General features: G+C 38.1%; 1 protein-coding gene across 4 annotated transcripts in view; it reads left to right on the top strand.

Annotated features, from left to right (window-relative positions):
- The window catches only part of HIBADH (3-hydroxyisobutyrate dehydrogenase), a 105,775-nt gene extending 93,981 nt beyond the window's left edge, over positions 1 to 11,794 (top strand). For 2 of the 4 annotated variants that reach the window (XM_082398016.1, XM_082398018.1), the window contains exons 7-8: positions 6,223 to 6,379; positions 10,829 to 11,794. In XM_082398016.1, coding sequence (XP_082254142.1) covers positions 6,223 to 6,379; positions 10,829 to 10,987 — 316 coding nt within the window. In that variant the 3' untranslated portion in view covers positions 10,988 to 11,794. Of the gene's footprint in view, positions 1 to 6,222; positions 6,380 to 10,498; positions 10,532 to 10,556; positions 10,775 to 10,828 lie in introns of those variants that run through there. The other 2 variants (XM_082398017.1, XM_082398019.1) reach the window with 2 other exon arrangements.
- The last annotated feature ends 259 nt before the right edge of the window (positions 11,795 to 12,053 follow it).

Genomic DNA, 12,053 nt, shown 5'->3' with positions numbered 1-12,053 from the left:
TGTCTGTATTGTAGCCAGTTTAGGCTATGGGTCACTTATCATAATTGAAAAACTGGTTACTAGTAACTTGTTTTTATGTAACTTGTTTTTATGTTCATCCTCTAGATTAATTTTATGGAGGAGGAGAATGTAAATTTCTGGAACCAAAATTGCATACAAAATTAATTGGTGTTGACAGTAGGATTAGAGCATTAGTATGCATTTGCATCTTTAGAATTTTATTTTCATTTTTCTGGATATAAATGAGTATATAATAAAAAAAGTAAAAGCCTAGGTTATACTATACTGAAATTTCCCTCTATATTGCCAGTTTATTTTATATTCTGCTTCTTACTTTAAACGTCACTGGATCAGAATGTTCCTTAGGCATCCTCTAGCATTCCTCAAATAATTTTCCTAGCAAAAGTCTTATTAGATCATTCTAAAATGAAGTTTTTATACAATAAGTGCTTATGGAAGTCTAACTCCAAAAGCCAGCTAATAAAGAATAGTATGAGAATCAGTTGAATCAAATGAATAAAATGTATACAATGAAATGTATACATTGGCTGCTAGAGTAAGTTTATTATCAAAGAGAAAAGAAAGTGATAAAATTCCAAACAGCAATATTAAGAGCAGAAGCAATAAATAGATTTTCCCTTATTGTTGGCCTTGATCCACTATGGCAAAAACAATATTTAGAAATATGAAACTTTCAATGTTTAATTTTTCCAAAACTCTATATATTACTGTTACTGATGTATATGTGTGTAAATGAAATATTTACACACACACACACACACACATATATATATATATATATATATATATATATATATATGTCTGAACACAAAGCAGGAGCTCATTGTTTTTACTTAACTGTTACAATAATTTGTAAGTTTGTGGTGCTCTACATTGTACTAATGAATTGCTTATTTTCATGACATTAGGATTTTATCGGTTTATCTTACAGAGATTCTCAGTGGTTTGAAAGTCCTAAAAATGATTGCTTCTGCTATTGTCTTTTCTCCATGGTTTACAGACATGGTTTAAAATGACAGGAATGTTCTCTAATAGAATATAGAGAGCAGCCACGATTTATTGAGCATTGCAAGGTGAAAGAGAAAATTGGCATCAGCAAGCATAAATTCCCAAGTAGTAAATTCCCACAAAGTAGTATAGCATCAAAGTGGTTCAGCCACATTTATATTCTGTTCACTCTGAAGTAAAAATTTTTTTAGAGAATTAATGTCAACATTTACAAATTGAGTTACCTATTCCTATGAAGTGACCATTTCTGATTAATTTCAGTCTCATAAGTCAGTGTCTTTTCTTGAGCACTGACGTTTCCCTTTTTTTAAATAGAAGAATAAAACCTTATAGTTTTAAACTCCTGTTGACCCTATGATCTTTTACAATGAGTGTGTATGGATGTTAGTGAGATTTTTAAATGCTATAAAAAAGTAAAGCATAAAAAATATTGGTATATAACATGTTTGGAAATTCTTTTTTACTAGACCTTTCTGCCTTCTAATTGGGATCTATTTAGGACTCAGAACATAGTTTTATGGTACTGAAAGGGCCTTACTTGCGTTAGGGTTTTTTTTTTTTAATTGAACCATCTTTTTCCCTTTATTTATTTATTTATTTATTATTTATTTATGGCTGTGTTGGGTCTTCGTTTCTGTGCGAGGGCTTTCTTTAGTTGTGGCAAGTGCGGGCCACTCTTCATCGCGGTGCGCGGCCTCTCTTGTTGCGGAGCACAGGCTCCAGACGCGCAGGCTCAGTAGTTGTGGCTCACGGGCCCAGTTGCTCCGCGGCATGTGGGATCTTCCCAGACCAGGGCTCGAACCCGTGTTCCCTGCATTGGCAGGCGGATTCTCAACCACTGCACCACCAGGGAAGCCCCATTAGAGAGGTTTTATTCCCATGCACCACATAAGAATAACATTGGTAATGTGAGTTTTGTTTTTTTTGTATTCATTTTTGTTCTGCCGGAAATTATGTTTTTTGTTTTGTTTGCTTTTTTTTTCAATATGGGTGGTATAACAAGTTATTTGCATTGCCAACAGGGCCCAGGCCCCTCTAGCAATAGCCATATTGTCTCCTTCCATCAAAAGAAGCTTAAAACAGTCAAACTTCTGGAAGGCCGTTCAAGATGAGAACTTTCCCACAAGCATAATTTTAGCTTCCTGGTTACTTCCCTAAGAAGGTGTTGTCATTTCATTTAGGTGATGACTGAAACCTCTTAGTTGTATACCCTGATAGATATAACATATGGCTAAAGGTTTGGCCAAATTTCTTATTAAACTGATAGGATGCCATCATGTTGGCTGATTAAGTGACTACCCATATGACCCAGTGAGTCTCAGGGCAGTGAGTGTGGGTGTCTCTTGATGACCACATCCCAGCTCTGCCACAGACTTAAGCTTTTCTCATCTGTAAAATGACAAAAATAATAGTATCTATCCACAGTAGCAGTAGTATCTGTTGTGAAGAGTAAATTAAGTCATCTATGTAAATCTTTTAAAACAGTGCCTGATACATAGTAGGTGCTCAGTACATGGTAGTTATTGATGTGATGGTGGTGGTGGTTTGTATTTGAATTGAATTGTACGTTAATGTTTTTTTCTTTATAACACTTCTCACTGGCTAACATTATATATTTATTTGTTTATTGTCTGTCTTCCCAACTAGAATACAGGCTCTATGAGCTTTGTCTGCTCACCACTGTATCTTTTTTTTTTTAAATAAATAAATTTATTTATTTATTTTTGGCTGCATTGGGTCTTCTTCTTTGCTGCACGCGGGCTTTCTCTAGTTGCGGAGAATGGGGGCTGCTCTTCGTTGAGGTGTTCAGGTTTCTCACTGTGGTGGCTTCTCGTGTTGCGGAGCACAGGCTCTAGGTGTGCGGGCTTCAGTAGTTGTGGCACACGGGCTCTAGAGCGCAGGCTCAGTAGTTGTGGTGCATGGGCTTAGTTGCTCCATGGCATGTGGGATCTTCCCGGACCAGGTCTCGAACCCATGTCCCCTGCATTGGCAGGTGGATTCTTAACCACTGCGCCACCAGGGAAGTCCCTCACTACTGTATCTTAAGAACATCCCTGGCACGTAGTAGGCACTCAATGAAGATTTGTCAGACGAATGAGGTGGGAGCCCGGGGGGCTCTTCCCCTGCCTCAGGTAAACGTTACTGGGCGGTGCCTTAACTGGCCCACTGCTGGAGGGCAGGCACAGCCTCTTCTTAGATGGCAGGTCTGCGTAAACATTGGTGAATAACGGAATGATTGATTTAAGTGGACATAGTCTTAGATGTTTCATTTCCAGATTGGTTCCTGTGATACAAACATCTCAGTTTAGGGACATTGTTTGCTTTGTTCTTACATAAAACCAGACAGTATAGATACTTACAGAGACTATAAAGTGAACATACTTTTTTGGCCCTTAAAAGCCTTGGTTACAGTGAAGGCAAACACTTGGCTTCTCTTTAATTTTTCTTATAGTTTATGCATCATTTTTACTTCTCCCAAAAGCAAAAGTTCATTTAAAATTCTTGTGTTTTAAAGGTGAGTAGATTTGACACAGTGACGTTTATTTGAATTGTATTATATATGCGGTCAGAGCAATGAATTCATTCTGTTTATATCAGAGAACATTCCAGCAATTGTAAAGCCACATGCATGCATGCGCACACTCTCGAACCACATCCAGTGGCAAGTTATTATGGGGACTGACAGACTGTCATCCTTTTGATGGCTTGAGCTGTATATCTCCTGAACAGCAATGGGGCTCTTATGCAGAAAGTATCATATGTTCCCAGCCAATTTACAGGGAAACAGCAATAACATTTTATCATGGTTGAGAGCCCAGTAGCTGCTTCCTATTAAACTTGCCCTTTCAGATACCTGTCTTGGATTAATTTGCTGATTTTAAATGAAACTCAGTCTTCTCCAGTGAAGCATGACGTTCTAGGATAGACTCCCTGAATGACAATTACTGTGTATTCTAGCTGGTTTCAGACCATTACAAGCCTTGGGCACAGTGGAAGACAGAGGACTTCAGTAACTGATTTTAATATCATGTCTAATTTTAACTGTCAGTTATATATATGCCAGTGAAAGAATCCTCAGAAAGATGAAATGCAAAACACTTCTAACTTGCTCTTTTTAATGATACACTTTGCTGTTGGGGGGTTGGGGAGGACTGGAGAGGGAGTAGCTATCTCCTAAAGAGAATCAGCATGGTGGGGAAGCATCAGATTTGAAAAGTGAGCACATAACAACTGCCACCTCATTTTTGTGTGTGCCCCTCAGGATGCTTCTAAATAGTAATATGTTCACCAAAAAGGGTTCCATAAATCAGCCCCAGTATTTTTCCTTGAACATTCAAGAAAAATGAAATGTAGGATTTTACAAAGGATAATAAGCTTTGCTCCCATTTTGGTATTATAGACAGAGTATGAAGTTCTTTAGCAATAAAGAGTGTTGTGAGGCACTGTTGAGTCTAACCTGGTAGGTTATAAGGAGGGGGAGTATCTCTGCTTCTTTGAATGTGATGAGCCATTTTAAAAGAAAATCTAAATTAGGAAGCCTGAATTATATTCCAAATGGAAGGTTAAGACAGTGTTTTGGGGTCTTTAAAAATATCCCCTGCTCATAGAGCACATTAGACATATACATTCTTGCATATCTGTGCTTAGACAATATATTTGCAGTTATAGCAGATTAACTAGTTGTTCATTTGTGATTTTACTTTTCACAATTTTTCCCTAAGTGCATTGGCTTTATCTTTTCCTACGTCATCTGTTAACCGTAGCATCCTGATAGCCTAATTATATTTGAAAGGGGAAAGGAAGCATCAGTAGCAAATTATACGTGTAACAAACTTGGATCTTTATAAAAGAATGAATGAAACCATCAGGTTTCTTTCCAGCAGTGTACAATTGAACAGAATGTATGACATCTGATTTAGATGGAATCTTTATCTGTTATAATCTTTAGTAAAAACTGCTCATTATAACACAGGCTACCATGTGAGTTCATCTTCATGGCATGCCATATAGTATTCCTTGAACCACAGCTGCTCCTTGAAAGCCTGATTACATAACATTTGTATTATGTGGTAAGTCCGTACACATCCTGGCTGTTAGCCCTAGACCCTGCTGGAGCATTGGAAAAAGGTTTTACTGGTCATTATATTCTGATCTGGAAATAGACAGACAATTTTGAACACACAAGTAATAAGCAGCACCCCAAAATGCACAGTTCATTTAATATTTACATGTGTCTCTGTTTAATCTTTTTTTTTTAATTCTGGAAGGGATTGGTTTTAAGAAAAAGCAGAAAGTTTTATTTGAAACTTGATTCAAAGATACATAGCAAAACTGTGCTTCCCAGGCTGCACTAAGATACTTGGAATAAAGTAATAGAGCATTTTAATTCTACTTTTTTTCTGGGTCCACACTGAACAGCCGTTTATGCCATCAGCTCAGTGATAGAACAAATGATGTTTCCGCTTGGGCAAGCTTTGTTTTATCAGGATCAGTAACCTTATCAGCAGTTGACCCAGAACTATAATGCATGTCTCTGAATAGATAGCATATGTCACAACTCTGTGCAGACTTGCTTCATAAGCAAGAATGTCTAATGAAGATTTAATAAATAAGGAAAAGTTTACAGCAAGAAATGTCTTCTTTTATAATGATAACTTCCCTTAAGCTCGTTTTACTGCTCGTGGCTCATCTCTTGCATTTATTCTCTCATAAGAGCTAAAGGAATAAACATACATATAAATGCATCCACATGGACTCCCATGGTACATAATTTAACTGTCAATATTTCTTTCTGAAATACATCACTTGTGAGTAAAGACTGTAGAATTTAGATGATCATCTTGGCTTAAGGTTCTTATGCGACACATAAATGCAATAATGTCCAGGAGACTAGAAAACCCATGTGTGTGATAAACCAACAATACTTTTATGCAGTCGTATGTTATTTCTTAAAAGCAAGGTAGTGCAGAAGGTTTTCTCTCAGTGCAGAATGTCCTGGCTCAGAAATGTTTAATCACTAGCTTTTAATACCCTATAATTTAAGATTGGATTCTTCACCCTCAGGCTGCTTAGATATTTGAAGACATGTCATAAATGGAGAGAGAAGATGGAGCATCCTCACACGTAAATAAGTCATGCGTGGCTTGTACATCTTGACATTTAACACTTCTTTTCTTTGACCTTCTTTGACAGGTTAGGGCTTGACCCAAAACTCTTGGCTAAAATCCTAAACATGAGCTCAGGACGATGTTGGTCAAGTGACACCTATAATCCTGTACCTGGGGTGATGGATGGAGTTCCCTCGGCTAATAACTATCAGGGTGGATTCGGAACAACACTCATGGCTAAGGTATGGTAAATGCAGAGACTACCCAAGAGAGCGGGGGGGAAATGTTTAGTCTCATTCTTCTCCTTCCCTCCCTTCTCTCTCTCCCCCCACCTCACCCCACTCCCACTTCTCTCCTCTCGTAACAAAGCATACGTCTATCCTAGAAGGCAAGGTTACTAAAATAGTGACCCAGTCACTGGAAATTATTTAAAACTTAGCTTGGATAAAAACCTTTTATCTTGTTCACTTTTAATCCTGGCCTTTCAGATGAGAAGAATAGGCTGGGATTTTTCTTTTGTGCTTGGGTTTGTTTGTAATGTGAGCCGGTAAAATGTTGTTCTTCATCATAAATTGACATTAATTTACCAAGCCCTTAGAATGAAAGCAGTAACAAGCATTTTCTGACGGTTAATAATATAATGACATTGGATATACATGTCACAAAAGAAGAGAGGACCTTTCGCATGATGCTAGATTTCTAAATACATCTTACTACTTTAAGGATATATATATATATATATATATTTATGTATAAAGTCATTTGAAAAGCAAATTGTTGGCCTCCTCTCATTTGCGATCTCAACGTTAGAAAATACTTTTTAGACAAACAGACTTTCAGATTCTTGTGTAGCGCTTGTTCCCTACCCCACTCCCCACACCCCTGCCCTTTACTTTTTGACAAAAGTAACATTATGTACAGTTGTATACCGTATTCAGCTTACTCTCCTTCATTCCCATGATGTTTCGTCCATTCTACTTCTCGACTGTGCCTTGAATTCACCCACTTGCCCTCTCTACCACTACCAGTACCTTGGCTGAACCTTGTTTAGATTCTACCACATCTGCCCTTAACTGATCTCCTTGCCTTTCATTCTCATCATCTTCTCCAGTTCATTTTCTGTGGTTAAGAGTGGACTTCCTAAAATGTAAAAACCTGATTATGTCATCTCTCCTATTAAGTCTCTTTCATGGTTTCCAGTTACTTGTAGATTAAAGTCCATCTCTGCACATTGTCTTAAAGGCCTTTGCTCTCCTCACCAGCTCATTTCTGCCTTCCTACCCCCTCCTTTGCTTCAGCCACACCAAACTCGTTTCGGCCTCTTGTTCCCTCTCCCTGGCAGCCCTCCACGCCCGCTCTTCCCTCAGCCTGCCTCATTCTTCCTTGCCTCTCCAGCCGGGCCCCTGGCACATGGTTGGCTCACTTTAAATATTTATTGGATGAAGCAATGTTTGAAACTATGTTTCTTATTTTGTAGTTTTATTTCTCCTCGTGTTTCATTTAAGAAAATATTTATTTTAATGCCAATCTGTACCTTATATTTAGGTTTGCATATCCTCCACACAGGCTTTTATAGTTGTGCTGTGTTGCTCTTATTGGAAACAGAAAGTAGCTCCTTGAGTGGATTGTTTTCACAAAGCTGCAGGGTCGTTTATTAGGGCACACAGAAGAGTGAAAGAATCGCGTTTATGCCCAGTTTGCTTTATGTACATGTATGAAGTGGGTTGTGATCTGTTAGCTTATTTGGTTCCTAAAATGCTGCTTATGGCTCCAACAGAGGAAGCAGCTAAGAAGTAACCTGTAAGCAGTGCTGGCTTTATTTGGGGACTCTCTTCTACGTCACACCTTTACTTCCATCATTTTCTCCAGTGTCCCTGCCCAGGAAGAATCTGCTCCTGTTGAGGTCCCTTAAAATTATTTTCTTGGTAATAAAAGATAGCATAAGACAGTACAGTAGTAAAACATACGGACATTCCTGTTCTCTTTTGCTCTTTATAAGTTGTCATTTCCTTTATAAAGAGCAAGATTTCTGAATTTTGCTTAAAATGAAAGCATTTAGAAAGGAACTTTTAAAAAATGCTTTTATCACCTCAGATAGCTGTTAGCAAAACCCACCATAACTAATTAGACTTGTGTAGAGAAATTGATAGAGATTAAAGAAGTCCCCATCAGTGCCACATTGATTAAAGCAATCATACCTGCTTGGGCAGATCAGGCCTTTACTTACTAGGAGATATTTTGCTCAACTGCCATTAGATCTCATTGTGTTGGGGGAGATGATGTTAATGTGTCCTTGAAGTAGAGGCTTGTACATTTATTTCTAGGTCTTAACATCATAAAATTCTAATATATTTTGTGTATATAATCAGAACATAATCAATACAAAAACTAGATCATTCTTCTAAACCCCCCAACCTAGAAGTCTGTTTCTGAAGGCCACTAAGGAACAAATTATGGAAAATTATGACCACTCTTATTACTCACCCAACGTACCTGTGTCCTTGTAATATGTAACGATTTGGTCCTCCATTAATTTGTTGAAACCTTTTGCAATTGTTTTATATTTTCTTCCTGAACCACCCACTGAGCTCATGAATTCATAAATATTTGTATTTGATTAGTGAAGTGGGGTGTTTGTTTATTTTAAATTATATGTTACAAGCTTCAAATGATACCTTCTTTTCTAACATTTCAGGATTGACAAGCCACTTAGGATTTTATAGACTAAATCACCTTTCTCTTTTTAGAATGTCCACCATTTAAGGTAGCAGCCACCAAAGCTATTTTAGCTTCCCCTTTTTGGTTTTATTAGCTCTTATTTGGGATATTTACTTGCCCCTTTGAAAAACCTCTAATAGCCTTTTCTTCTCAATAGTGTTGTCTTCTCCTCGATATGTTGTGTTTACTCTAAGTTCTTATATTCTAGTTATACTACTAGGTTAAAAATTATAGGCAGTCTTTCTATGTAGATTTTCTGTCGTTTTTAAATAAATGCATCTTGCAGATGTGCAGCAAAATGATGTTGACAAAAGAGGCTTATCTTCTTGTCTGGGTATAAGCAATAATGTAGCTGTCCACATTTGTGAAGTGTGTGGGTAATAATTCAACCTGCTTTTTAGTGGAAGCTATAGAAGACTTTAAGGTTAAGTAGATTTTCCAAATCTGTGGGTTTACATGTGAAAATTATACAAGTAAGCACAAAATACTCTTAACACCTATAGCATCATAGATATCCAAGAGGCTAGAGATTTAATCCATTCTTTAAACTTTGCTTATTTTTTCCTTGAATCATTTCCTTCTTTGAGTGGATGGTATCAATAACTGCTCCGTTATCAAGGGTGTTCCTCAAAGAATACAAATAGTCCTCTTCTCGCTTCTTGTCTTCCTCTTTCATTGCTTGTTGGCTTTTCCATTGATGGAGGAAATGAAGATGGTAATGGTAAGAAGGAAGTCTTGGTTTTGCCACTTGTTTGCAGCACTTATTTAATCACATATAAAATGAAATGTGGGGAATATTGTTTCAGTTAACCATGCCTTCATTGTCTTCCATCTACCCCCAGATATTTCAAGGTTGGACAAGATTCCATTCTTATAGTAGAGGATACCATTAACTACAGTTTAACTATAAAAGATTTATAATGTTAACTTTTGTCTATTTTTAAACAACCATAAGTTTTCCAAAACTCTCTGAATGAAACGTTAGCTCTCAGAGATGTTAAAGTGTTGTTGTGAAGCTGATTGTCTGTTGCACTTGAAAGAAAATCCAACTTCCTCTCCAGACATCATAAAGCTTCCGTGTTCCACCTCTGCCCATCCCCAGTCTCATTTCCCTCCCCAGCCCCTTGCTTACTCTAGTTCAGCCTCATTGGCCTTCTTACTGTTCCTTGAGCATCCAAGCCATGCCCCCCCACCAGGGGGCCTTTCCCTTGCTCTTCCACCTGCCTGAAACTCTCTTCCCCCAGCTCTCCAAAGAACTCAGTGCCCCCTCACATTCAGATCTTCGGTCAAGTGTCTTTGCCTCGGGAGGTCTTCCCATCAATCAGAACTCTCAGAACTCTCTTCCTTCTACCCCACCCCTTGCTATGTATGACTTTCTGACCCCTTACCCTGCTTTATTTTTCTTCAGAGCACTTGTCATTGTCTGGAAGTTTAGTATTTGTTTTACTGTCTGTCTTCCACACTGGATAGTAAGTTCCTGAGAACAGTGACTTGGTTTTATTATCATGACTGCGTATCACCAGGACTTAGAACAGTGCCCAGCATACAGCAGTTGTTAAATATGTGTTGACTAAGAGATTGAATGGATATTTTCATCACTGATAATTTCATCATGCTTAATTTCATAATGGGGTTTGTCTTAGGCTTACAGGCTTCTGTAGATTTGAAAAAGCATTTCTCTGTGTGATCTCACCTGGATAGGAACACCTGGCCGAAGTCAAAACAAAACAAATAGGTTTTGTGGAGGAGTGGAGAGGCCACTCAGAAATCAAGGTTTCTCTCTGGAGCAGTTTTGCAGCAATAAGAAAGCACATATAAAATATATATATATAACTTAACATCGCGCTCGTAAGTATCTTATTTTTTCAGGCTTCATTTTTTCTTCTTTGAAACCCAAGCATTAGGAGCCACAGTCCTGAAGCGAGCCTTAACTACCAACCTCAATGTATCCCCTCCGCCCTTGTTTGATTTAGGATCTGGGATTAGCACAAGACTCTGCTACCAGCACGAAGAGCCCAATCCTTCTGGGCAGTCAGGCCCATCAGATCTACAGGATTATGTGTGCGAAGGGCTACTCCAAAAAAGACTTCTCGTCCGTGTTCCAGTTTCTACGAGAGGAGGAGACATTCTGAGTTTGCCCTTTGGCTGTGGACACTGTTGGGAACCAAACTCTATCTTGGAGCCTCCTATAGCTCACTCCACAAGTAAATGGGCTGAATCAAAGGTCACCTGTCTGCTTTTGTTTGTCTAGTTCACAATAAACCCTGGGATTTTTCACCCATTTTTAACTGCTTATTCTTTTTATCTATTTAGCAAACACATATTATCTGATTTTTTTTTTTTTCTGCAAGCCACTGATGGTCTCTGCTAGTAGCTAGCTGATTGACCTTTTTCAAAAGTTTCATTCCTGAGCATCATTAGCTAAAACATTGCCTACTTCAATCAGGATATTATTTACTCCACTTCACAAATAAAACCAAATTTTTTTTTCCACAGGATAAAACCTATCCTGGAGGAAAGAAAAGAAATCGGTGTGAGGAAAGGAGTTAGAGAAGGGGGAAGTATAGTGAATTACTCCCTGTGTCCCTCAGAAAGTTTGTCCTGTTAACCCAGTGGTGGTATTCTTGCATTCTGAGGTCACCGGTTTATTTTCCAGGACTTGATAAAGCAAGAGAACTCCTTGCTGCATGCTGTGTAATTTGGACTCTGTTACATTACCTTGATGTGCCCCTCTTGTAACAATTCCCAATACTCAGCAAACTTATTTTTTATATTTTTGCTTCCTTGTACATTCTTACTACATATTTTTTGACTTCAAAAGAATGACATCTTTAGAACTGTTTCAGAGCCTACGATGATATGTGCTTTAGATAATTATTACATTATCCTAAATATAACCATATTATTTTGAATTCAAATAAATTTCTATGCTGATAATACTTTCTTGGAGTTTTTGTGTCTTCCTAACCATTTGGAGAACAGTCAAATGATCTGACAAACGGGTGCTGCAGACTAATGGGGAAAGGATGAGAAGAAAGGGAAGGGAGGGGAGGTCAAGAGGAACTGAGTGTGAACTGACCGGTGGCCAGCCCTCATCCTGCTGCTCTGCCTGCATCCTTAACAAGAATTTGTTTGAGTGTTTTCTGGGTTGTGGGTGCTATAGGAATTTGGCCTGCAAAAAATGAAGTATGTCCCAGT

The sequence above is a fragment of the Balaenoptera borealis genome, assembly GCF_965194805.1.
Source record: "Balaenoptera borealis genome assembly, chromosome: 7".
Taxonomy (NCBI): domain Eukaryota; kingdom Metazoa; phylum Chordata; class Mammalia; order Artiodactyla; family Balaenopteridae; genus Balaenoptera; species Balaenoptera borealis.
Note: the sequence above shows the minus strand (reverse complement) of the source record. Positions and strands in the feature narration are given on the sequence as shown.